This window comes from Laetiporus sulphureus (assembly GCF_001632365.1).
Source record: "Laetiporus sulphureus 93-53 unplaced genomic scaffold LAESUscaffold_70, whole genome shotgun sequence".
NCBI lineage: Eukaryota > Fungi > Basidiomycota > Agaricomycetes > Polyporales > Laetiporaceae > Laetiporus > Laetiporus sulphureus.
The window spans coordinates 40824-66157 of NW_024468579.1; the positions used below are offsets into that span (position 1 = coordinate 40824).

At 51.8% G+C, this 25334-nt stretch overlaps 7 protein-coding genes across 7 annotated transcripts; 4 read left to right on the forward strand and 3 right to left on the reverse strand.

Moving 5' to 3' along the window:
* Positions 1–700: 700 nt before the first annotated feature.
* LAESUDRAFT_764202 (uncharacterized protein) lies at positions 701–1171 on the forward strand (the record flags this gene model as incomplete). The annotated part of the gene is made up of 1 exon (XM_040913397.1): positions 701–1171. The coding sequence occupies one exon, from the start codon at positions 701–703 to the stop codon at positions 1169–1171; it is 471 nt and encodes a 156-aa protein (XP_040758623.1).
* A 178-nt stretch (positions 1172–1349) lies between these two features.
* On the forward strand, positions 1350–6516 carry LAESUDRAFT_521702 (uncharacterized protein). The gene is made up of 6 exons (XM_040902793.1): positions 1350–1469; positions 1571–1696; positions 1767–2372; positions 2500–2661; positions 2737–5486; positions 5635–6516. Exons 2-6 carry the CDS (start codon positions 1628–1630, stop codon positions 6443–6445), a joined length of 4398 nt encoding a protein of 1465 aa, XP_040758624.1. The 5' UTR covers positions 1350–1469; positions 1571–1627; the 3' UTR covers positions 6446–6516.
* Positions 6517–7981: 1465 nt separating this feature from the next.
* On the reverse strand, positions 7982–12502 carry LAESUDRAFT_665008 (RNB-domain-containing protein; the record flags this gene model as incomplete). The annotated part of the gene is made up of 18 exons (XM_040905163.1): positions 7982–8192; positions 8256–8511; positions 8565–8733; positions 8790–8913; positions 8967–9236; positions 9291–9397; positions 9448–9626; positions 9675–9743; positions 9802–10223; positions 10281–10443; positions 10496–10646; positions 10702–10791; positions 10842–10955; positions 10996–11177; positions 11230–11285; positions 11341–11501; positions 12185–12354; positions 12406–12502. The coding sequence occupies 18 exons, from the start codon at positions 12500–12502 to the stop codon at positions 7982–7984; spliced, it is 2991 nt and encodes a 996-aa protein (XP_040758625.1).
* A 690-nt stretch (positions 12503–13192) lies between these two features.
* Positions 13193–14319, reverse strand: LAESUDRAFT_687444 (uncharacterized protein). Its single transcript, XM_040905952.1, has 2 exons — positions 14077–14319; positions 13193–14007 (listed from the first exon to the last, which is right to left on the reverse strand). Exons 1-2 carry the CDS (start codon positions 14239–14241, stop codon positions 13450–13452), a joined length of 723 nt encoding a protein of 240 aa, XP_040758626.1. The 5' UTR covers positions 14242–14319; the 3' UTR covers positions 13193–13449.
* A 1765-nt stretch (positions 14320–16084) lies between these two features.
* On the forward strand, positions 16085–18739 carry LAESUDRAFT_521914 (GMC oxidoreductase). Its single transcript, XM_040902794.1, has 10 exons — positions 16085–16349; positions 16408–16489; positions 16542–16702; positions 16758–16864; positions 16923–17127; positions 17183–17371; positions 17423–17835; positions 17906–17993; positions 18047–18396; positions 18454–18739. The coding sequence occupies exons 1-10, from the start codon at positions 16229–16231 to the stop codon at positions 18592–18594; spliced, it is 1857 nt and encodes a 618-aa protein (XP_040758627.1). The 5' UTR covers positions 16085–16228; the 3' UTR covers positions 18595–18739.
* A 9-nt stretch (positions 18740–18748) lies between these two features.
* On the reverse strand, positions 18749–20629 carry LAESUDRAFT_687446 (uncharacterized protein). The gene is made up of 7 exons (XM_040905953.1): positions 20341–20629; positions 20103–20285; positions 20011–20050; positions 19925–19954; positions 19652–19866; positions 19392–19588; positions 18749–19336 (listed from the first exon to the last, which is right to left on the reverse strand). Exons 1-7 carry the CDS (start codon positions 20378–20380, stop codon positions 18995–18997), a joined length of 1047 nt encoding a protein of 348 aa, XP_040758628.1. The 5' UTR covers positions 20381–20629; the 3' UTR covers positions 18749–18994.
* A 1502-nt stretch (positions 20630–22131) lies between these two features.
* Positions 22132–23618, forward strand: LAESUDRAFT_731823 (alpha/beta-hydrolase). Its single transcript, XM_040910122.1, has 5 exons — positions 22132–22447; positions 22512–22648; positions 22702–22712; positions 22778–23304; positions 23356–23618. The coding sequence occupies exons 1-5, from the start codon at positions 22253–22255 to the stop codon at positions 23380–23382; spliced, it is 897 nt and encodes a 298-aa protein (XP_040758629.1). The 5' UTR covers positions 22132–22252; the 3' UTR covers positions 23383–23618.
* Positions 23619–25334: the final 1716 nt, after the last annotated feature.

Genomic DNA, 25334 nt, shown 5'->3' on the forward strand with positions numbered 1-25334 from the left:
AACATATGAAGCCTCTGAGGGAAGCAACTCGGGTGAAGGTAACACTTATGCCGTTACCAACACAAAGACGACCATATAAGCATCGCTGTACGGAGCCGGCTGCGTTGTTTTCAGCGATATTTGCAGCTGTTCGTTCGATGCTTAAGCGTGAAGAATAAGCGATGATCTCCGAGAAACGCGAAGACAGCACTGGTATTCGAGATTGCCTGATAGCCGTGCACGCAATGCACACTTGCATCTTGACCGTGAATTATAGGCGTGAACGACGAGACTGATGCAAGCTTCATGCGAGTAGACTGAGGGCAGCGTCGTTTGCGATAAGTGATCCTTGACCAGAAAGTTCAATACGGTCAGATACGAACTTGGTATCATCTGACGACCAGCGAAAACGGGTTTCCATATGTTCTCGAACAAGTGATTTATTCCATGCGCGTGACGACTTATCCAGTGCTTCGTCGTTGAGTACTGAGTTGCACAGAGGATATCGGTAGTCTCAAATCGAGAGAGAAAGCAGTACTGGCGCTATAGGCATTCAAGCTCAAGCTCAAGTGAAGTTGTCAGGATGCTCGACGCTCATGGGGGAGTGTGACAATAGTGTGATCCCGAGTGACTGTACGTGTGTTTCCCACGGGTGGTTCGCGCGCAGACCGCGAGTGTCACGCTCACTCGATTTCGCCGCTAACTCTCAAGCCCAACCTGCATGGCGCCCTCGAGTGCCTACTCTGCCCTCGCTAACTGGGACGGCAGCCTCAGCACCCCTTCTTCTCGACATCCGTCACGCTCTCCCCCAATGTCGGCGCCATCAGAATTGGTTCCTCCTCCTGTCTTTGCGGCAAACATTCATATTGGATCTTTATCTCCTCAGCGCGAGCAGTCTACAAGCTCCATGATTATGCCTGCAGAGGCCTCAAGCGCACCCAGCGGTGCGAATGACGAGCCTCTTGCCTCGAATGACAATGGTTCAGCTGGGATGAAAGGCGAGAAACGTGCTGTTGAGTCACAGAGAGATGACTCAAACGATACGAACTATACGGTGCGCGGAGTCAATGCCCCTTTCGCCTTCATCAATTTCTCTCTCGTGTGCATCTGTTTTCGGCAAACCCCTACGGGAATGACATCCATCGAACAGACGATCACCGTTCGCAAACGTGTAGCGGCAGACGTCCAATAACGAATGTGTTGATCGGATTCATAAACGCCATCGGCGTGCTCGACTCGATGGCAAGCCAAGCTGTCCGGTTGCCTCGCCTCTCAGCATGTTTGGGGTACATAGATCATACTCGTGGCCGTTGCTCCGTGAGTGGCGGCGTAGGGAAAAGCGATCTCGTCAATCTTCCTTTTTTCTTGCACATTGCAAGGCCGCAGTTGAGTTTGCCGGCGATGCGGGAAAAACATTGTCTTCGTTCCACTTATTGCAAACAAAGATGCGAGCGCTTCTTCATTATCGAGAACGGGGGCGGTGACGAGTCGTGCGTTTTCATCTTTCACATTTATGGTGCCTAAGAAGCGACTGTTTCTCATTTTTACATGCTTTCTGGCCGTCCTTATCTGAGTATATCTTACATTACAGGAAAATGCGCCTGAAACCTCGGGATCAGCTGCCTCAAACACCGTAAACGGGATTCACATGCCCGAGTCTTCATCATTAGTCCGTCCAAACGGCGTCGCCGTGCTCTCAAGTATGCCATCCGCATCGGTACGCCCGCTGATCCGCTCGACTCGCAACGGTCAACGAACAATTTCTGACAATTACATTGCAATTACAGAACGCGATGCTAACTGCCCCATTGCTCCACATATCCACATCCATGTCCCCGTCCGCATCGCACACACCACTGTTCACACCCGCACGATCGCCGCCCTCCCTCCCCGACGAACACGACAATGAGAAAGAGACAACGCTGGGAGCATTACTGTCAGCATATTCGGATGCAGACGCGGACGGGGAATATGAGGATGAAGAGGAGACCGGCACGGAGAATCCACAGTCAGCTGGGCTGCAGACAGGCGAAGAAGCCTCGAACGCCGCTGCCACACGAGGTAGTCCTTCTGTCGATCTATCAGAAGGCCAAAAAGAAACGAGAGCGAATGAGGATCAGAATGGCGGCGAATTGAACGAACATTCGAGTGCTCAAACCCAAGACTCGCGAATCGAGGAGCCTGCGCCAGTGACGGATCCAACAGTGCCTGCCGCAAGCGATAACTTGCTTGTGGAAGACGCACTTCTGCTACTAGAGATGTCACAACTGGAGCGAACTAGATCAGACGAAATTGATGTCATTGGTACGGCGCCTAGTGCCTCTGATTGTATGCCTTCCGCAGACGGAGCAGAAAAGGCAGTGGCTATAGACCTTACGGGCGCAGATTCAGATGTAAGCATTGATCTTTATTCCTGTGAAATCTGTTCCTTTATTCCTCCATCGGTTCCGTCTCCGTCCCCCTCATCTAAACGCCGTCATATCATCCTCACAACTGATCTGCTCATTTTCTCATTTTCAGGCTGGCCCTGCCGATCAGATAGGCTCTGAACAGCTACAGACCGCATATACAGCTACGGTCCATGTCAAGACGCACTTTGAGCCAGCTTTCACCGGGCTTGTATTCGGCACGGCCAGCGACGCCACTGTCAACACTGCGGCAGTGACGCCAGCGAGCGCGAACGTGAGTGCTGTTATGCTCTCAACGACTTCTTTCCTGCATGTACGCGCGTTAACCATGCTAAATGAAACATCGCAGGTCGCATCTTCGTCACAATCGCCTTTGTCTCGGGGTATAGCTAAGGATACATCGAGGCTGAATGGAGACTCGTCGCCTTTGTCAGCAATCACACCTTCACCTTCTCCGGAGAAGAATACAGATGGCTCGCAGCTGTCTTCCTACACGGGTTCGCCGTCCCCGGCCCAGCGGAAAGGTGGAAAGTCAGTCTCGATTACCTTTGGTTCGTCCCCGCTATCCTCCCTCGAAGCCTCTCCAAGTGGCTTCACTCGGCCTCTTGCACATGCAGCACCCAGGAAGCCGACCCGCAATCTCGCATATATCCTCATACCTCCACTTCCCGCGGACCGTCCGCGGGTGTCGTATCAACCCGCAGAGCAGTGCGAGGAGCTCATCCGCGTAGATGAGGCAACTAAGGAACAGGCCGGGAAAAGAGGGAGGAAGAGCGCAGGGAGGCAGGCGAAAGTTGGTGGAGGAAAGAAGGCGGCGGTGCTGAGCCGGAAGAGCAAGAGCAAAGAAAAGGAGACGGTTCTGGAAAGAGTGGAGGCGAGGCGGAGGCTGACGAAAACGCAAGCGAGCGAGAGGATCCGGACCCTCAAGGCGACGATTGCTGCCTGGAGGACGGAAGAACAAGCTCAAACAGATAGCGGGACGTCCGTATACATTTCTGAGGGCGTATCCGAGACTATACAAGGAGATAAAACCGTAAACACTGCGCTTCCGAGCCGACGTCCCACAGTCGAGGCGCATGCGACTATGACAGAGTCCGCAAGCATACAGCCCTCCGCGTCGACTTCTCAGCAGCCCTTACCGGATCCGTATCTGTCCCGTTTCGCGGCGCTCATCCCGCACAAGCGCAATCCATCAGCACCTCCTTTCACCCCGCGCAAACGGCCAAAGCTCACGAGCGCTGAGTCATCCACGACCAATGTGATGTCGGAGGCGGGTTCTGCATCTTCTCCGTCGCACCAGCTATCGCATGACAATGAACCGCAGCTCCATTCCCCCACCTTGCCATTGCACTCAGGGGACCCTCTGGATGAGTACTTCCCCGCAAAGCTCGCGCCACTGGGCGACATAGACGAGCCGCCGTCGCCGACTGCAATCGGGTGGTATGTGACGTTGAGGCACCTGTGGCCGCACGCAGAGTGGTGGAGGACGTGGGTCGCGGAAGAGAGCTCACGAGAGGAAGAGGAGAGGACGAAGCAGATGAGGGAGGAGGAGGAGGAAAGCGAGGAGGAGGTGCTGGCAACGACGATGAGGACCATGCAGAAGAAGAGGGTGGGGAAGGGCAAGGGCAAGGAGAGGAACGGGTATCCCATGAAAGCGGCACACCAGGTTGGCCAGGAAGGGGAGCGCTCGCAGCCTTTCCTGTATCCTTCGTGGCAAGGAGTGGATCAGGAGGTGGAGATCATGCCAGCGATGGACGAAGTTTCTGCGCGCCCGAGGTTTCGCTCGCTGTCAGAGCTCACGACCGACGAGAGTTACCGCCCACCGACAGAATCTGAGCATCTGCTGAGCGACAGTGAGCTGCATCAACACCTCGCGGAATACACTCACTTGCAGATTGATGCCGAGGCCCGACATGATATGAACGTCGAAAAGGAAGAGGGCAGTTCATCCATGGCGCGCATACCTGCGATCACATCTGGGCCCATCCCTTTGCACACCGGCACGAACGGTGCCTCAGCCGATAATGCGGGTGTCCTAGGTCAACCATACTTCAACGCACAGGGCAGACCATATCTGCCGACCCACCTATCCGAAGTGCACCCTCAGTTGCTCATGCACACCAATGCTCTCCCGTTTCATCAAATTGCGACCATGCAAACGGGCTATCCGCTTTCGTATCAGCAAGCACAGATGCAGATGCAAATGCAAGATCATGATGCGTATCAGGCGGGTACGGCTGCTGGCGCCGTTAACCCGTGGATACACGGTGCGCCTGGTCCCTCGAACGGCCCGTTCATGATAGAGGCTGATGCGGAACAGGAGCTGCCCGAGGGAAACGTCCTCGCAAAGGCCAACAGCGGCCTGCATCAAATGCACGAAAACACCGTTGATCCAACTCCGAGGCCCGAGCAGACCATCGGGCTTGCGAACGGCACCATTGATCCGTCATTACTTGGAGGCGCGGTTTCGCTTAAAAAGGGGACCATGAACGGTAGCCAGACAGAGAGGAAAGGAAAAGGGAAGGAAAAGGTGATGCGGAGCCGAGAGCTCGGTGATTCTGACCGGTCAGAGCCGTCCTCGGGTGAGGATGAAGTCGGATGGGACGACGAGGACCACGAGAAAACTTATTCGCCTAAACGGAGATCTAAATCCAAGCCACAGCAGAGACGAAAATCAACATCCAGGTTCACTCCCGTGAGACGTCAGCCGATAGTGGGTACCTTGACCTCAGATGGACCTGGGAGACAAGCGAATATCTTCGCTGAACCAGAAGTTGTCATTGGGAAGCGAGTGCGGAAACCGACAGCTCGGGCGCTTGCGATGCAACGCTCTTCGCCTTCCGAACCTGATTTCTCCTCTCCGAATGAATCAGGCGTTAAGCAGGGTTCAGATACAGCTGAAGGTGATGGGTCGATCGCGCTGTCTGCTTCCGGCGCCAAACCCAAGACGTCGCCCAAGAAACAATATCATGCAAGAGCGCTTACATTCTGCCATCAGTGCCGGAGATCCACTTCTCACGAGAAGATGCGCTGTACCGAGATCAAGGAGACTGGTGAAAAGTGCGGGAAACTGTTTTGTGTCGTGTGTGTAGTCAAAAGGTCTGCCAGCAAATTCTCTTTTTTTCGAGGAGTTGGAATTGCTTTATCTTGGGTCTTCCGACACTGCATTTCCCTTTTTGGCGCCAACTTGCTTCTCCATCTTGACCGTGCATCCGCGGAACGCTCATATATCCTTGAACACACATAGGTATCCAGACATCAAGTTCGATGCCTATGCCCAGTCTTTCACCTGCCCTATGTGCACAGACACATGTAATTGTACTGCGTGCACCAGGAAGCGCGGTGAGGAATACGTTCCTCCACAGCCAGGAAGAGTTAATTTGGAGACCCTTGACATCGAACTGCGCGGTCGTACCAAGAAAAAGCCTAAAGCGATTGTGAAAGGACGGCGATCGGTGTTGTCTTCCACACGTTTAGTGTTCCCGAAACCACTACCCGCCAATCGCAATGAACACTTTCGCAGTGGTACTTACTGGGGTGCAGTGTACACTCTGAAAGGCGAGCGTGTCGGTCAAGGTTTTGTAGGTGAAGATATGCGCGGAATCGTGGTCAAGGCTGCTGGCAACATTGCTAATGCCTTTGCCACACCAGCAGGTCCTAGTTCTGGCTCACACCGCAATCCGGGCGTTATTGCTCGGTCCTCAAGCTCCAAACAAACGTGGCCTACGGGAAGGGTCTTCATTGGTACGGCCGATCCATCGTGGAAGCTGCACGCAGCTCCGAAGGATGTGGATCTGCTGTACCAGGATGTCCGACCAGGCGTCCGCGCTTATATTGGCAGGGGGCGCAAGTCTCTGGAACACCGCACAGAAGGAAATGGCGATGCCAGCGAGAGCGATTCCAGTCTCTCCGAACTCCCATCAGACGTCGGTTCTGATGCAGAAGGTCTTTCCGCCTCTCGCCAGCCGTCAGCTGAGGACATCGGATTCGCTATCGCGGAAGCGCTTCGTGCAGCTGGGGCGAATCCCACTGATATGTGCCCGTCCCGTTTGCTTTGAAGGACGATGGATGTTGTCTTTGTTGAATTTCTGCTCCGTTGTAAGCTGTCTTGAGTTGTATCAAACACCCATCTCCATAGTATCTCCGCTTGGTTCGCAGAAAACTGCTCACTGTTCAACGTTAATTGATATCTTGACGGGTTCACCGTATGCAAACTAGGACCTGCGCATGCGAATGTATTCGCTGGTCTATCCTCTCGATGCTCCAGCATGAGATCGCAGCAACCTGTATATGGCCAAAGCGTTCCGTTTTACATCCTCGAAGACATGTTATGCCGCCCATGTGGTCAAGGATAAGAGCGTCAGACGGCACGCCACTCCGATATCATTGTGTTCATTCAAAGATATATATCATCTCGACCGCTGCCCTTTGAGACACCTATGTGGAGTCGACGTCCTCCAACGATCGGTGCGAGACCTGTTACAATAGATCAGGTACTAGGTCAAAGCCGCGTCGCGTCACAACTAACCTTGCACGGTAGAGCTTAAAAGGCTTCGTAAGACAACGGCATGATTAGCATTCGTCCTACTAGCAAGTCCAGTACGGTATCAATGGGTGAAGGTACGTTATACTACGAGACCTCTGCCAAGCAATGTTCTGAGTAGGTTGCCCTTCTGCAACAGGGCGAAGTCGTTCATCCTCTTCTCGCGCACCCTCTCCTGTGCCACAGCATATCCCAGCGCGTTTCCGCCGCAAGACGCTGACGACAGACGCGCGGCCTGTAAGGGTGGATGCTCGATGTCCTCAGGTGGTCCATCCGCCGATGCTTTCGCCAGACATGCAGAGGCACTGCATCCCATTCCAATGAAGCAGACTGACAAGGTGTGGATCTGGGATGGTCAGTCCTCGCAACGTCAGATGCAATTGTAGTTCATCATATCATTCAATCATAGAACGCTCATGGCGTATCCACGCCCGAGCATGATTTGTCGACCGCGATAGCAATCCTTGCATACATCACGAATTTAGGCGTGCGAAGAGCTCAAGCTTTGTTTTCGGTGGTACTTCTGGACGATGTGATTACTTGTAAGCTGCGTTGCACTATAAATCTAGTGGAATTTGGTTGTTTTCAGCATATCACCGGGAACGTCGGGAAGAAGAGACCTGTGTGAGCATTGCTCACCTGTGATTTCAAGTACCTGGTTATGTACAAATGAACTTGCTACCCGCTGTGGGCTAGATAACATTAGTTGAAGGATTGTGAGGTGGCACATAGCTACATTGCGCTCTACGCGCTCGAGAACAGCTCTTCTTCGTCTTCTATTGCAGGCTGGACTCTGTTCTGATATGTTGACCCCATAGCACGCGCGAGAGCGAAAGTTGGGATGCGTCGAGTGACGGCTTTTAAGGTGGCCACACCGGCATGACAGTACGTGTCGCAGAAATTCGTCTGCTCAGCCCGATCGAAAGTAACGGAATTTGATGGTCATGTATATAAGCCGGAGCGACACGGCCATGCCATGTATCACTTACATACCGACCAATAATGATATAAGGAGCCACAATAGCCCGATACAAACAGAGGCGATGTTTTGCTAAAGATTTCGCGAATCGATGGGACTGACCAGAAACATCTTCACTCGTCCGCGTTGGGTGTTCTTGTCCTTTTCGATCTCGACATTGACCTTGACTTTGTCAAACACAGCAATAGTGGAGGGCTTGGTCGCGGAAGGCACCGTGATAGTGTACGCATCCGCATCAAATTGGATCTCCTGCTTGAACGTCACGAGGCCCTCGATGCCCAGTCTGATAACAATCATAAGTTGAACAATGTCGAATAGGCTCACAAAAGAGAGAAATGGGACATACTTCGACACGTAGACGGCTACGCCATTTCTGAACGTTCTGATTACAAAAGCCTCCTCAACCGTCGATCCTTTCTCCCCGCGTGCCCTCAGCGCCAAGGAGACGTAGAACTCCACACTTGCTCGGCCAGCCCTCTGAGCCATCCTATGTCGTCGGTTCACCACATCGAGCACACGCTCGACATGGGACTTCGAGTGCAGTGTCGCGTGGAGAGAGGAGTAGCCTATTGCAGCAGAAAGCTGGCGATGGACAAGCACGTCTGTGCAGGCCTACTTAGCAATGGATACGTTAAGGTGCACTGTAATGACTTACCGGCATAGCGTCGGATAGGACTGGTGAAGTGAGTATATATCGGCATGGCCAGACCATAGTGTCCGAATGTGTCCCGTGCGACACTTCCGGAGCAGAAGTACTCCGCAGCTAACATGCAGCGTGTCGCCATGATGCGGACAAGGGTATTGAATGCAGGCTCGTCTGGATCCTGCAGAAGCCGTGTGTCAACAATCTGCCAACCGGTAATGTAGAGATAGCTCGTACAATGCACTTATCCAGTGAGGCCGCAAGTGCTCCGGAACTGGACACGTCGAGCTTCATCCCCCTGCGTTTGAGCAGTATATCTTGCAGCTTCTCGAAATTCGCTCGAGGAGGAGGAAGATGCCGTCTATACCGGAACAGATTAGCATGGAGTCAAGCTCATAAGGAATTATCACTCACCTGAGGACGGCAGTCTGCGGGAACGCCTCCTCGATCTCCCTTGCCACACTGATGTTCGCAAGCAACATGAACTCCTCCACCAAGCTGTTCGTTTCCAGCAGCTCCTTCTGCTCGACATCGATCGGATCCGATGACTCAGAACTGTCCATCTGTATCTTGACCTCTGGGGAGGCCAAGTTCAGCGCACCAGCGGCCATTCTGACTTCCTTTAGCTTGCGAGCGAGCGAATTGAGCAGCCGGATACTCCTCGTCAAATCGTCGTTCAACTTCCTGGAGACACATATGTGGTTACGATAGCATAGTCTCATAGATGATTGTACTTACGGGTCATCCTTTCGAGTCTGCGCTTCCTTGTAAGTGAACGCCGACTTCGAGGCAATCACGGACTTCTTGAACCGAACATTGACAATCTCTGCTTCAGGAGTCAGTTCCTGTCAATGAGAGTCAGTATATGTCAAGTTTCGTTCATATCATTGCCTACCCAAATTACTGAGAACGCAAGGCGCTCAACGTGAGGTCGAAGAGAGCACAGGTTCGTTCCAAGGAGGGCTGGCAGCATGTCTATTCGCTTGTCAACGAGATATACGGTCGTTCCTCTTGCCGCGGCCTCGTGATCCATTGGATTGTCCGGAAGCACGAAGTGCGAGACATCGGCAATATCTACACTGATATATTAGGTAAGGAATGGAGGAAATCGAGGTGACTCACGGACGCCCGCCTCGATGTTGCCATTGGGCAGTGGACGAGCATGCAATGCATCATCAATATCTTGACAAGCTATACGTTGCCGCGTCAGCCACGAGACACATATAATGCCCAGCGTCCTAAATCAAACCTGGAGGATCTATGCTGCAAATAATCAGGTCCCTCAAATCCTCCCTATCCCTCCATTCCGGGTGAGTAAGGTCCTTCGGCGGAACGACCCAACTGTCGCCCTCAGGCGGCAAACAATCCAAAATAGCTTTTCCGAACGGCCTGTACGGGATGTCATACTCCAGCAACAGACTCTCCTGTTCGGCCTCCTTGCTCTCAACCTTGCCGAGTGCGCGCACGAAGTGGCCCTCGGGGTATCGCGACGTGCTGTCCCACTTGTCGATCGTAACAAGGATCTTCTGCCCGAGGAGCGCTGGTGCCTGGCGTGTACGCATGCGGATGCGAGGGAGGAGGCGTGAGACTGGGGTCGCGAACACGGTTTGTTGAGAGAGCGAGGTGGTGCTTGACGATGTTAGCGAGGTGCTGTCAATGTGGCATACGTATCTAGATATCGCAGTGCGTGTAAGTGACGACATCGCAGAGCGGGCATTGTGAGCTCACGATCTCCAGTTGCGCTTGATAATTCCAACGACGCGCCCTGTTGGCTGCTTTGTGGCAGCTTGTCTTTTCGCGAGTTCAGCCTGCACTACACGACGCTCAGCGAGAATCTCCTCATCGTCCTCCTCTTCTTCTGACTCTTCGGCATCATCGTTCCTGAGCGTTGCTAGGCAGCTCAGGTCAGCCAAGCTAGATCATACTAGCGATGAATTACTGACTCTCTTGATCGACAACCTCATCTGCAGGTGCTTTCCACTCTTTTTCGTCGAAGATTTCGACGGCGACGATGTCTCCCTGCACAGCACGGTTCATATTTTCGCGTCCGATAAGTAGGATAGGCTTGTCGAGAGCTGGTACCGGCACACTCCCCTACATCAGGCGTCTCGTCAGCTCGAGCGAGAGCTGGCTGGCAGAAGTCTGTTACCTCAAGATAGTTATATTGATTCGCATTGAAATGGCCTTGATGCAGCTGGCCGAACTTGACTCCGGCAAGCAGCGTTGACAGCGACAAATACTAAAATGGTAGCGTAAGCGAAAGGCCGGTAAGGCACGACAGGCACGAACATCTGGATACAAAGCTTGGCGAGCGGCTACCGCTTTCGTTGGCTCGATCTCTTCTGATACCGCCGTCGAGAGCAAATCGAGAAGATTGGCGGGATTTTTCATTCCTTCTACATACTTTCGGACTTAAAGATAGCGCCTGTCAGGGCACATTAACAGCCTTTGGGAGATAGAGCTTGCCTGACACGCAATTTAGTCCGTCTTTCTCCGCTTTTTGACGGTTCGCGACGTCGTCTGTGAGAAGGACGACAGTCGGCAGTACTCGTTTTGATTGGCCGCGAACAGGAGGGCGTGCGAGAGATATGTGTGAGTTGTACCACGTTGTAGCTTTTCTGATGCCTAGCAGTGTACGTTCAGCCACACTCGCGATGTGGTTATGACTGAGTCATACCTCTATCATTTCGGTCGTTAGGAGACTCTCCCTCCTCGCGGATGATGGCTGTCTCACTATGCAGTAGGCTCTGAGTATTAGAGGATGATCACAAGTAGACATTAGACTCACGAGCGATACTCGTTGTAGAAGACCCAAATCTTCTTGCCCTCAGTCTTCATGAGTGTCTTCAGTCGATTATAGAGCGGCAGCGAGCGATGCCGGACTTCTTCCACGACGGTTTGCAACAAGATCAATGGAGGAGCAAAGGCATCGGACTCGAACAGATCCATCTGAGGTAAGAACAAGTCAGTTGCACGAATTACTCGACGCATGTGGTCCCACTGGAATAAGACACCGTCATATGGGCGCAACAGAACACGACAGCGTTCTGGCTGGATCATTAAGAGTCCATCATCCGGATTCTACCAGCTGCCTAATTTCAAGGCACATCGTAAAGTGTGATGACACCCTCCACTGTCTAGGAGGCCTCACCTCCTGCACTCAAGGGCCTTCGTACCATGTCTATGCACTATATGCGATGAAGCGGCGGTTCGCTCGCACCCGAAAGCCAGCTCACGGAACAAACACTGAATTTGACTCTGCGAAGGTACAACCATCCTGACATAGCTGCCATTTACGGGCACCCTCCCGGCCTGAAAATATAGAGACCAACCTCTCGCCCCAAGCACACACTCCATCCTCAAACGGAGTGACATGCGGGACGTGACGCTTAAGACGTCCCCAAATCGATGCTGCACTGCTTGCATGCATAGCTAGGCCCAAAGACTAGCTTAAGCGACGCGCAGAGAGCCATTCATTGAAGACGAAGATACCCCAGCGTGGACAGTGAACCGAAGGGCAATCAGAAGAACGCTCATCAGGTGTCGATCAAACCCAAACCATCGACCATTCATCCTTTTATAAGACGTCCAGCCGCATTGGCATCTCGGTAGGCAATCAGATATACACTCACCTGGGAGAGGAACTCATTGGTATCCGGCAAAATATAATGCCCATCAGGGAAGAGCTCATGCTCGAGCGACCCAGTGGAAGGTAGGTTGAATTGGGTCGTGTCTGAACACACGCTACAGCCGTGTATACCGCATCCTACATCGTCCCGTAGGTATCTTTCGCGAAGTACTGCTCCAAAGATGATTCAGTGTCATCATATATAAAGTGTTTTGCTGTATGTACCTTTGACGACCTTCCCTCGGGCTGTCTTCTTGAAGAACTTGCGCTGTGTGACCACTGCTTCAGTCCGTGATCTCTTTCGGATGGTAATTTCAACCATGATGACCTTCCGATCCCAGAGTCAAATTGTATAGCCCAGAAAAGTGTAGAATGCCGAGTATAATTCAAAGCAAGGTAGGATTCCGTGGGCAGAGCATGAAATCCTGTCGATTCTCTGCAGGCTCTGGATATTCCTTGGCCAGTGAGAGCGAATCAGAGGCGCTCAGCCAGGCGTGACAATCACTGTGACTATATTGTAACTGAGCGTGACTCACGGACCCCTTCATCGATCATCTCGCAGACCTCGCAGAGTCAACACGATGACTCCATTTGCTGAAGCTACCCATGTTACGCTCTTGAAATGCATAGTCTCATTCGACAGCTTTGTGTCAATTTTATCTTTATTTTGCATATGTCCATCATTGTATTGAAGATGGCAAGCAGTCTTCCTCTGGCGGTTGCATGCGTACCAGTGGCAACGAGAATATGTGACGGTAGTAGTATGACCAGTCGCCCTCTCATTCAACTGCGCACTTATTCAACTGCGCACTTATCATCCTCCCACCATCAGAGTCACCTCCTGTAACTGTGACATGCTGAACACGGCTGCAGCCTCGCAAGTGGCTCCCAAATTTCTCCTCAACAATTGAAATATGTTCCCACATGCGGATTCGCTCGGATATCACGAACCTAGGTTCTACCTTCATCTGCAAGCTTTTGTTGTGCTAAATATACTATACAGTGCGATGTAGCCGCTGGTAGCAATAATAGCACAATGTTGACTTGCCGATATAATATTGACTCGTGATAGGTACGATCTCCATTTAGAGTCTTCTGCTGTGAATCCCCGTGCTACGATTGATATGCCCGTTAATACCGATTGCGAATATTGCCAACGAGAATCCCAGGAGCGCCCAGAGAGGGCGACGACCGCGACATGCACACCTGCAGCGGGATTCGCTACGGGAACGATTGACTATGCTCATGTGGTTCCGTCACATATGATCGTTAGTGTATACCCGGCACCAGTCTCCACGGTACTCTGTCCGCCCATTCCACCCACTGCTGGCCGAACTCCCTCCGCAAGACCTCGTCTTCCTTCGGCATTCTGGAGAGGACGCTACTGCACCCATAGACTTGGGACGCCACGAACCACCATGTCACCACCATCCCTACCGGATTGTTGAACAACCCGCTCTCGCGCGCCCACGATCCGTCGCCCGTTATCCAGAGGAGGAACATGACGCCATTCATGACCAGTCCGGTGTAGCTTGGGTGGCGGACGACCGAGTATGGTCCGCTCGTGCAAAGCTTGTGGTTCTCGAGCAGGGTCATCTCGTACGTGAAATGTCGGCCCATCACCCTGTAGCTTAGCAGTCGCAGCATGGCGGTGGCTGCTGCCAGGCCACAGACAAGAAGGAAAGTGGGCGTGATCTGGGGCGTGTACGTCGAGTGGCGCGAGGCGACCACAAGATGGTCCTCGGTTATCCCCGCGAGTCTGGATGAGGGGTATGCCTGTGCGAGGATGACTGCTATTTCACAGATGGTAACGATCCAGCCGGCCATCTGCACAACGACAACGTCCTCGTCTCAGTACCTGCTTGATCTCGGCAAACTCTGCATTGCGGTGCTCACCTTGAACATTGCTGTAATTTGTCTGGAGATACTGGTGAAGAAGCGTTCTGCCAGCGAGATGTCCTTCATGATTTCCGTCTTCGCCGGAGGCGGGTTGGGTGGTGTATAGGTTATGTGATTACTGATCGCTACGATGAGCAGGAGAGGTATCTTGGCCAGAGACATTGTGGCAACTCAAGGAGCGTTTCTAGGCTTCAGGTTTTTGTAAGATTCGACTTTCTGCAAGTCTTATATCAAGCCGTTCTCTTCGAGCTGCTGATGTATCCGAACATACCTGAAACACTCTCCAGCGTTCGCAACGCTCTGTTGCGACTCCATTGATCGCTGATTTGAGTCGCAATTCTTTGCAGCACCGCATGGTCGTCATCATGGGCTGAACAGCATACAGATGTCAAGCTTCGTCACATCACCAGGCTGGTGATCATCATGAAAAGGCACACCCAAGTCTCTCACTCGTCACCGAAAAATCCAATGCGCTGCTATGCTTCGCGATCTCTATCAGCTTCTGGCGGGAGAAGGATTCAGAATAGGCCCAAATTTCCCACTCTGCATCAGACCCTGAAGTTGAAAATGGCCTTCTAAACTTTGTCGCTCCGATGTTCTGTTTGGCCTAGCATATAACGGACAAACGTTCGTTCGTGCAACGGAGAATTGAAATATGCGATCCGGTGTCTGACACGCTTTGGCACAGCATAAATAAGACAATTGGAGGTAACCCACGGACCTCTGTGCAAACAGTGATCAAGTTGTTCAATCCCGGCTGACAAAGATTGCATCAGGCCTCGCAGCTAAGCCCTCTATACTTAGTCATGGCACCGCCTTTCTGATGACTCCGTGCATTTCGGCACATGTACGCGTCTATCATCGCATTAGTGTCAAACCTTTCAGTCCATCACCGCGCGTCGGCACAGCGTTCGCCCTTTGCCTTCTAACTGGAATTGTGGCTGCGTTGTTCCTGAGCGACATAGCGGATATTCCTTATTTCGGCTTCGCATTCCAATGTTACGTCAAACAACCGCGCATCAAAGACAATATGATATAACGTCGCTGAACGTCAGCGCTCACTGTGCAGAGTTGCCGGGACCCTCGGATGCTCCTAGGATGCCGAAGAACTCTCCAGTAGCCATAAACCCGCTCGAGGTGGGAGTCTACATGGGAAGAAGATATATCCGTGGCACGGAGGCGCGCTCTATTCCAGCGCGTGGTCTCGCTGCAGGAAAGTCCAACGTCCACGGATCGAAGACGAGACAAACGAGACAACGCGCTCTCAGGGTAGAGGCTGTCGCCGCTCACATACGGCTTTGCTATACGGCCGGCGTCGAGCGAATCACCGAACGATCAGAGGAGTTGCCTGATCAGTAACGCGATGCGAGCTCTGATACGACGTGTGAAATAACGGCATAACTGAAGCACTTGATGATTCGTATGGGCAGTGAGCAGTAACTTCCCGTGTTGACATGGTCAGACTGATATTTGAGAAGCGTGCTCTTAGTCGTTATTTCAACTTTTCAAGGCATTCTCCCGAATCAAGGCGACTTGCTGAGTATCTCCATTAAGAATGCGCAGCCTTACAGCGACAAACGGCAAAAAGCGCTGTTGGAGACCATCACGGCCCTGCATTCTGCCTTCACACATTCAGGCATGCATCGTGACACTGAGCAGGCGTTTAGCAAGTGTTTCGATACTCTACTTGTTTCACGCATCGAATCGCTAATGGGACTTCGTCCGCGATCCATCGCCTCGTATTTTCAAATCATCGCCGAGGCGGATGACGAGCCCGACTTCCTCGAATTGGCGCAAACCTTCGGGCCCGATGGGGTCACCCGGATAGCGGATAGGAGAACATTAGCATGTGCTCATTGAGACATCGCGCAGCAGGAATATGCGATGCACGACATCAGATGAAACCTGCGCTCAACAGGGCAATGTAGCTGTCTATGTGTGACTCTGCACAAGCGGTCACGTCAAAACCCGGTTGTGTTTGGCAGATGCGTGTCTCAGCGATTAACACGATTCACAAGGCAATGTCACGCACGGCAATGTTAGACAGGTGGTGGCGTACCCAGCTGGCTATAAAGGATCGCATCGAGTTTTGCGGCTGCACTGAAGGCCAAAAGGCGCATTGTACTTTCACCACTACAATCTCCTCACCATGAAGTCTCGGGTTCTTTTGACACTGGCTGCTGTCGGGTGGCCGATGGTAAATGGCGGAAAGCTTTACACAGACCCAACAGACGTGACCGATTCAGCATACGACTTCATCATTGTTGGTGGTACGCATCTGTTCATGATCAAAAATGTAAAGGGGCCGCTAAAAACGACGCGCCGCAGGGGGTACTGCTGGCAACGTGCTTGCACATAGGCTGTCCGAGGATCCATCTCACTCTGTGCTAGTTATTGAAGCTGGCGTGTCGTAAGTACACGCTGCGAATATGGTCGACAGTTTTTGACAAATCACATATCAGCAATCTGGAAAACATCAAGGATCAAGTCCCTTTTCTATCAGGGGAACTGTCTCCCAATACTTCAATAGCGTGGAACCAAACTACAACGCCGCAGAGTGGGCTTTTGAATCGAACGGTCAATTACCCCCATGGCTTTGTATTGGGAGGTTCAAGCAGTATTAGTGAGTATACGCTCATTTCGCATTAATCATCGAAGAGTCCTCAACTCGTCTGAAGATCACATGGTGTGGACAAGGGGGTCTGTGGACGACTATGACCGTTATGCGCGAGTTTCCAAGGACGATGGATGGTCCTGGAACAATATGTTCCCATACATGGAAAAGGTACGCCAGCTCGGTATCATTACTTAGCCACATCTTGACCATGCACATGATTTCGCAGAGTGAGGCTTTGGTCCCGCCTAACACGCGGCGCAAGACCGGCGGCCAGGTGAACCCAGCTGTACATGGCTGGCATGGACCCGTCGAGATCAGTCTGCCCGCTTCTTCCTCGATTTTCGATGAACCTGTCCTGTCTTCGGGCTTCGAGTTATCTCATCTGTTCCCATACAACATTGACATGAATTCGGGATACCCCATGGGCCTAGGTGTGTTGCCATGATGCTGGGGTGATACCTTTGCCTTCTCACGTTACCTCTACAGGCTGGGCCGTGGGCTCCGTCTCAGCAGACAGGAAACGAACCAGTTCCGCGACTTCATACCTATGGCCGGCTATGAATCGCTCAAACCTGGATGTTCTGATTGACACACGTGTGACCAGACTCCTTGCGGCCGGCATCACGGACGGAATGTTGTCCTTCACCAAGGTCGAAACTGCCCAGAGTGCATCTAGTACGTCTGCACAGGCCACTCATATCACATGGAATCTAATCTCTTTGAAAGGCAACCGGGTCGTTTTCGAGGCGAGGAAGGAGGTGATTCTGTCAGCGGGCTCTATCAACACTCCTCAGATCCTGCTCTTGAGCGGCATCGGCGACGCAGACTACTTGAGATCGCTTAACATTCAGCCGTTAGTTGACCTCAAGGACGTCGGTCGGAATCTCATGGACCAAACCTCTCTCGTGAATGCCTGGTATGTCAACTCGAATATCACCACATGGGATGAGGCATACCGCAACGAGACGCTAGCGAATGAGCTTTTCGAGCAGTGGGAGACAACAGGAACCGGATTGTATGGGGAGGATGCCGCCACGCAGATTGCCTGGTCAAGGCTTAGCAGCAAGCTGATTTCATCTCACGACTTGAAGGATCCGTCAGCAGGCATCGCGTCCCCTCATCTGGAGTTCATCTTCAACGTGAGATCAACATGCATCTGTTTATAATCCTTAGCTGACGACGTCTCCGGATTCGTTCGGGCCGGTCCAGAACGGCTACTTCCCATCTATCACATTTGCAGAAGATCAAACGGGAAACTACTTCTCCATTGTCACGAACGTTGTTTCTCCCGCCTCACGTAAGTTGATCTATTCATTTTAAAAGAACTCCAGTAACGCGTCTGTCAAACAGGTGGCTCGATCACTTTGGCTTCCAATGATCCTTTTGCATACCCATTAGTGGATGCCGGACTGCTTGTAGAGCCATTCGACATCTTTGCGTTGGTCCACGGTATCAAGCTTGCGAAGAAGTTCCTGGAGGCGCCGGCGTTTGCTGGCTACATCAAATCGGCTGCGCGTGGACTCGCAGATGCGAACACGGATGAGGAGCTCGAAGAATACGCTCGGAGCAACGCCGATTCCGGGTTCCATCCGGTCGGGTCAGCCGTCATGGCGCCTTACAACAGCAATGATGGAGTAGTCAGACCGGACTTACGGGTCAAACGTGTGTCAGGTCTGCGCGTGGTTGATGCATCAGTTCTGGCGAGTACCTGTCTTCTCTGCGTGTGTATGCCAGCTCAACGGACGCTTGTTCTACAGCCATACGTACCTGCGGCACATATGCAGGCATGCATATACGCCGTCGCTGAGCGGGCGGCAGATATCATCAAAGAGTATTGGAAGGACGACCAGAGCGATTGGTTGGGGTACGAGTTCCAAGAGCCTCTAGTGGCCGTCTGAGTATTTCGACGACACTGTACACCAAGTCATTGCTACAGCAACACAATCAGTTCTATAGTCAGCATAATCTATCCTCTGTCGACGAAATATCGTTATATGTAATTTGTGATGAACGTCCTTGAATTATATAATTGTACCAACAAAGCATAGTGTTCAACAATCATCCGACCGCTAAGCAACTGCCGTGAACTCAGAAGACCATTGTTTCCAACGCTTTGCACGATTACTTACAGTCCATGAACACTGGAGACAGCCCTTTTGAACAGGACGCATCATCAGCGTTTAACCAGAGAGCATGGACATCATGCACTTCGAGACCAGGAAGTCAATAGCAGAAGAGAGAGGATACGACAGAGGGCACGACCGGCATAATGTGGTGCTACTAGTACAAGCCAATACCTCATACCGATTCCTCTGCTCGCTTCCTCTCCATCAAACTATCCTTCTTATCCATATCGGTCACACCCGCCATATCTGACATGTTATCAGCATCCTCGCGCGTGGAACTACCCAGGTCTTGAAGCACAATAGCGGAGGTGGGTATGGTCATTCCCTCGTCGGACATCAAGAATGTGGTCGACAGCAGGTTGTTCGCCCTCTTAGTGCGCCTCCCCGCGCTTCCAAACGTCAATATAGATTTCATGCCGGCTGACGCGGGGCGCGCGTCCGCACTATCGGAGGATATGCGGAAGATGAGAGCGACAATCACGTTCAGATTAGCGACAATCAAGCTGACTGACGCCTAAGGGATGGTGAGATCACGTCATTCCCAAATAGCAAAGCGTTCCGCGACGAACCTGAGCTACGGCTGCGATGTCTTCAGATATACCCGCATCCCTAAGCACGAGATCTGCGTGGTAGAGGCTGACGGCTGTCATGATTATTGAAGTGGAGAAGATGGCTATGATTCGAATTTTCTGGGGTCTTTGCAACTTGACTCGCCAGACGAGCGACACCGGTGCTGCAATGAGGACTACGTCGGTAGTAACATCACCTGAAATCAATCGACAAGCCGATGAGCTTCCGCTCCGTTAAGATATCGAAGCATTTGGCTCACATATGACTTGAGCTATAGCGACATTTCGCCCGAGATCGCACTGCGGTGGCTGCTCTTTTTTCCAGGCAGGCTCTGTTTCACAGACCCAAAATACCTGCGCAAACAACACCGATACTGCCACGAGGAACGCGACAGTGAAAAGGCCGAGGGTTCGACGAAATCTCCCCGGAAGCAGCAGGCGAATGATGGTGAAAAGGATGGAGACCTTAGCTCCCCTTTACGATCGGCGCGTAAGCATAATGTATCTGCGTCATCCCAACTCGACACGCATACCACGTCACCAGATAATAGAAGATAGCACCCCTGCAAAGTCGTCCGGTCAACATGGGATTTTGTGATGCACATGAAGTGAGACTCACATGTAATACAGATGAATCTTTGTGTCCTGGGAGAACTCGCCTGTTACAGTCGATGAAATGCAGATGAAAGGAGAGGTCGTAAGCTTCCCTACCTGGATACTCGCGCAGACGGACAAGCAGCTCGTCTGTTACCGTGAAGATGATGGCGAGTACAAGCGTAACCGCGGCTACTGCATCATCCCACCATAATCGGCGCTGGATTGTCCGCTCGTAGAGGCGGAAGGTAGTGAGGAGGATACCTATCGGCGGGAGTACCGCCGATACCACAGTCATTGCTGGATGGGCAATGTCAGTATGGATGCCGCAGTAGATATAACGTGATGTACTCACTCAACAGTCCATGGCGAACTTCAGCATCAGTGGTGGACATGATGGATAGAGTCAAGCAGCATACGCCTTCCAGAGGTTGCAGGGAATTATCATCGGCCTGGAGGCAGCGTCACCAATGGCTAACGAGAGTATGTCGGAAGAAGGTCCAGCTGCATGACCTTGGCAATCAATGCCTTTCCGATGGCGTGCGACAAGCACGTATCCGAGGTTGCCCCAAGTACCGCCGTGGTGGAGTAGATTGGAAGCGCGCCATATGCCCTGCCCCATCATTACTTAACCATAAAAAGAGCGGTCAGTGCGAACAGGACGGGAGAAGTGATTGAGCATCAGATCATGCTATGGGACATGAGGCTGTCCGTTGATGCGCGCAGCATAGGATTGTCATAGAGGGTTAAAAGTCATCTGCCCGGAACTTAGCAGCGTCAGAGGCGTGGGACTGTCTGATCACAGAAAAGTCTTCAGTTCCCAGTTTGGATCGCATTTTGAACTGCGAGGTCCAGTATCGAATAGAATTATCGACAATTAGTATAAATCGGACAACCAAGGATCCTAAACGCCCTCGAGTGCGTCTATTCTTCGGAGAATGACAAAGCAAGATACCTCATGTTCAGAAGACCATCAGTTGTCCCAGAACACCATCAGCGCACTAATGGCCAAGGGACTATGTCGTGATGACTTGAAAATGCTTATTGAAACTTACGATCATAGCCTCCTTAGACTACCTGCCGTTGATACTATCCACTGTTACAGGCTTCGTCGAGTCGGTATGACCGACGGGATCGGGACGAACGCATGATTTTGGAAAGTTCCCAGTCATGAAAGTCTGGATTGGAACCTACTTTCAGCCGAACATTGGATATAGAAACTGACATCAACCCAACCTCAACCGGGATCTGCAGAGCGGCGGATTGCTGATCGCTCCCAGCCATGCGAGGCTATGTCCTGAGCCAGACGACATCTTTGATATGATGGAGGGAAATTCAATTCATTTGCCATCACGACAATGCTTCTTGTCTCAGCAGGAACAGTCGACGACCGATAGAGACCGAGGGCGATGCAGCAAAGCGTGATTGTTACTGGAGGTCTGTTGACAATCATGATGAAGGAAGTTTGCGCCTGTCATCAAACCGGTCACGGCGCCGACCATTTCCATCAGAGTCGTTTCTTAGTGTCTGCAGTAATTGCTACATTCATGCACCTGTTTCCGCGTTATAAGTATATCACAGCACCCCGTTGCCATCAGGAATTCAGCGCAGCCAAATGAACTGGCCCTCTGGTATTGAAGTATTGACCGGTTGGAGAAAGTGGTTGATATGATGGTACGTGCAGGACTCGTAGTAAACGTGGCAGGACGATCCCCGTTCTGCCGGCGCAGCCCCTGTCGCATCATGCTGTAACCATCACGTAGTTGCTCTGAACTGCCCGCTCGCATGATCCCAAGGAGCATGTGCCTCAAGAATCAATACGAGCGTTCGGGATGTGAGGCGTGCGAACCCATCTCCATCGTCTCTTCTGACATCAGATGATAGAGAACTCACGCTCATGCTCGGATAGTACTAGCGAAGATGCAGAGCGCCTTGTGGTCATGAAGCTGAGAGGTGATGGCTGCACGCCTCTCACGTTTGTGGAGACCCTTGATATCGGATACACCGCCTACACCGGGGATTCCTACGTGCCATCAGGCCAAGACGGGCCCGTGATGGCCTCATCCTACTAGTATGGAGTTCGGTCACACCCCGGGGGCCGAGGAGCTGACAACGATCTACGTTTGACGCGTTCTGCAACAGGCCTCCAGCCATGGAATTACCACGAGCGCAACTACTCTCTGGTCCGTCATATCATATATCATAGCCCGAAAAGCACACGTCCTTGAAGAAGTCGACCCAGGCCGCGAGAGTACCTTATTATCGCTATGACCTCACTGAAGTCCACCCTATATTTGCCCGTGATTAAAACTCTTCGTTCAAGCGATGGCACTACCATCTATGCCGAAGCTGCTGGTGACCCGCGTAATCCAAGCATCGTCCTCGCGCATGGCCTGGGCCTGTCCTCGGCGATATTCGACAACCTATTTAAGGACGAGAGACTGCTGGCAGAAGTGTACTTGGTGAGGGGCATACCAGCGTCGGTGTGGAGGGCGTACTGATGAAATGTGCATTTGTCTGAGCTAGGTCCGCTACGATCAGCGAGGGCAGGGCAGGAGCGGAAAGCCGGATACCGAGGAGGCATACGTGTCTAAATTGTGGGCGGATGACTATGCCGCAGTCATCGAGGCATTCGGACTGAAGAATCCTGTGCACGTCGGATGGTGAGTACGGACCCATGCCGTCAGTCTTACTATTTTCACTCACTTTTGAATAGGAGTTATGGAGGTACATCGCATTCTTCGCACTTATCGGTTCTCTCCTTTGACTGGCGTGTCGATCATTGATCACAGGTACTGTGGCGGTCGACGTCGTGGCGCACCTTCCACCTGGCACCCTCTCGGGCGTCGTCCTCCTGGCCGCCATCCCGCACTGCACAACGTCCAGTGTGCTCGCGATCTCCAAGATCATCGTAGAGTTTGGCCCTGGTCTCACCACGACCTCCGACGTTGCACTCTCCCGCTCCACAGGAAAGGAGCTTGTGGATACGTGTTTCAACGATGCCGCTGCTATACCCTTCGATCTGATAACCTCGTGGTACGGCATGGCGACGCTCACACCGCCGTCAGTGATGAGCTTCCTTCCAGGGAGGGAGCACGATACGACCAAGTATTTCGAGGAGGGGAAGAACGGGCTCCCGCTGTTGTTGTTGTACGGGAGCAAGGACAAGCACGTGCACGGAGAAGTACTTGCGAAGGAGGTCGGTGATCACTTCAAAAACCTGAAGGTGCATGTGGTTGAGGGAGGGAGTCACGCCGCGTTTTACGAGAACCAGGAGGAAGTTGTTACGGAACTCTTAAGCTTCATGAAGCGAACGGAGGTGAGTGGATGTATATAAAGTCATGAAGAAGCAGACTGAGAAGGATTGCAGGCGTATACTAAGCAGCGTCGTTCTTGATCCGAAGATGGCGATAGGAAAGTCGGCTTATGCTTGCCGTGCGAGAACGTCTGGAAATACGAAGTGTTGATTTTGAGGGAACTGGAAGCTGATTTTTTAATATAAAAACCCGGTATTTTCCAAACATGGTAAACTTTCGATGGCTCTGTCTTGACACTGTTCTCCAGCATAGACAGTCGAGTACCGAGAAAATGTGATAGCTCTGAGGAATATTCATTCGCGTCTTTGAACCCATGAACATATATCGCGTCTTCGTGAAGGGACACCGTCTATTGCGTGAGATCAGTTTGTATCATTGCAGTGCATCGAAAGAGTGGAATCTGGTGATGCAGCTGACCGTCGACTCTGTGCTTTCAGCTTTTTAGCAGAATCCCAAAGCGCTGGCCTCGCAAGTCAGATGATGACGGTCGACCGATGTTATAGGAGCGTGGAAAGGGTTTAATGTCAAGAAGAATCGAGAAGATCACCACGGGTCTCATTCTCATTCTCGCCTATCCGCTGATGTCGATCTGCACGCTAGTGCGAAGTTTACACAAGATGTAACGTCAAATCATGATGCAAAGTCATGAGAAACGAACCAACCCACGGTAGGATCATCCGCCCATTCAGTTTGGGGAATCTTGGTGTGCACTGCGTACGCCAATGCTTATCGTCTGGGACATTCAGGCTACCGTTGGACGAAATGCAGAACTCTATCGGAATGCTCGCCGATCAGATGATCATCGACCTTTAAGCATGTTGCGGGATCAAACCTATTGAGAAATACCTCCAGGTCAACGTGTCTGTCGCGGTTGATACGAAGTGAAGCCATATTAAATGGATTCGGTGTCCGAGCGTTGTTTTATTTTGGTAAAACTCGATGCGAAGTGAAAAATATCGGAGAGCGGTGTTGTCAACAAGGCTCAGAGCAGGTTCCGCCTTCTAATATTAGCATTAATGGTATATGAAGAAAGAAGTGGCGTACCGATATTCTCTGTTACGTCTTTGTGCTCTGGGAGTTGCCTTCTGATGGATACGTCAAGGGCGTTCAATCATTTGCTAGCGGCTTGTAAGAGCGGTTGAAGGCCCACACCACGTAGATATTCGGTGCATATGGTAGGGGTGAGATGATAAAGGATCAAAGGGCCGGTAGCACCCTGACGTATGGACACGATGGGCACATTTGAGTGGACTAGTATCGAATGCCGATGGATCAGCGGTGGTACAGAGTGACATTTACAGGAAGGTTAGCGGTTGGAGGAAGACGGGACAGCTCTCACAGATGACGGAGGTACCTGTCGAAAGGCTAAAAGATATCATTTTTCACCGGTATTGACTTCCATCTCCTATAGCACCGATGTCGTCTTGCACGCCGGGTGGCGTTCATGATAGGATGGAGATCTATCTTCGCTTATTGAAACTAGCCTGTTCCGTCGATTGAGACTTCGTGTCTATATGCCAACTGTCAGGGCATGGGTTTTGGCTCCTGCATGCACGGCAGTGATGCGTGCAAGAATCGGTGTCCGATAGGCCCACAGTCAAGCTTCCATGGAAAGCATATAACAGCACTTGAGATCATGGATTGTGACCGTAGAGAGCCTGGCAGATAGGTCTGCCGAACAACGAATGGCACACTTCGCCAGCAGAAGCAGCCAGCTTCTAACAAGCGGGTGATAAGCAGAAACAGCCAGTGCAAAACAAAATACAAGCCTCAAACACATAGCCACTGGAGATAGTCCCAAGTATCTGGAAGTTGGCAAAATGGCAACACCGTAAGATGCAATGCCTGGATGAGCCAGACTCCAGAGACAACTCGGAGATCTAACGGTGATACTTTCATTGGGAATGATATCGTCAAGCACTAGTCCCGAAATGAGAAATGGGAAAAAAGTCAGACATCAGCTGGGCCGCTGGGTATGCGAAAGATGTTATTACTTGTGGAGAGCAAGAAGGAGTTTATGGGAGAGTTCATA

Bases quoted from the DNA above. Each gene is read 5' to 3' on its own strand.
- LAESUDRAFT_521702 (XM_040902793.1), top strand. From the start codon at position 1,628: ATGCCCGAGTCTTCATCATTAGTCCGTCCAAACGGCGTCGCCGTGCTC. The intron at 2,373-2,499 runs GTAAGCATTGAT...TCTCATTTTCAG, and splicing joins TTACGGGCGCAGATTCAGAT to GCTGGCCCTGCCGATCAGAT. The intron at 2,662-2,736 runs GTGAGTGCTGTT...GAAACATCGCAG, and splicing joins TGACGCCAGCGAGCGCGAAC to GTCGCATCTTCGTCACAATC.
- LAESUDRAFT_687444 (XM_040905952.1), bottom strand. From the start codon at position 14,241: ATGTCTCTGGCCAAGATACCTCTCCTGCTCATCGTAGCGATCAGTAAT. The intron at 14,008-14,076 runs GTGAGCACCGCA...GTCGTTGTGCAG, and splicing joins AAATTACAGCAATGTTCAAG to ATGGCCGGCTGGATCGTTAC.
- LAESUDRAFT_521914 (XM_040902794.1), top strand. From the start codon at position 16,229: ATGAAGTCTCGGGTTCTTTTGACACTGGCTGCTGTCGGGTGGCCGATG. The intron at 17,994-18,046 runs GTAAGTTGATCT...TCTGTCAAACAG, and splicing joins CGTTGTTTCTCCCGCCTCAC to GTGGCTCGATCACTTTGGCT. The intron at 18,397-18,453 runs GCGAGTACCTGT...CTTGTTCTACAG, and splicing joins TGGTTGATGCATCAGTTCTG to CCATACGTACCTGCGGCACA.
- LAESUDRAFT_687446 (XM_040905953.1), bottom strand. From the start codon at position 20,380: ATGTCCACCACTGATGCTGAAGTTCGCCATGGACTGTTGA. The intron at 19,955-20,010 runs GTGAGTCTCACT...ACGACTTTGCAG, and splicing joins AAGATTCATCTGTATTACAT to GGGTGCTATCTTCTATTATC. The intron at 19,589-19,651 runs GTGAGCCAAATG...GATTGATTTCAG, and splicing joins CGCTATAGCTCAAGTCATAT to GTGATGTTACTACCGACGTA.
- LAESUDRAFT_731823 (XM_040910122.1), top strand. From the start codon at position 22,253: ATGACCTCACTGAAGTCCACCCTATATTTGCCCGTGATTAAAACTCTT. The intron at 22,448-22,511 runs GTGAGGGGCATA...TGTCTGAGCTAG, and splicing joins TGCTGGCAGAAGTGTACTTG to GTCCGCTACGATCAGCGAGG. The intron at 23,305-23,355 runs GTGAGTGGATGT...GAAGGATTGCAG, and splicing joins GCTTCATGAAGCGAACGGAG to GCGTATACTAAGCAGCGTCG.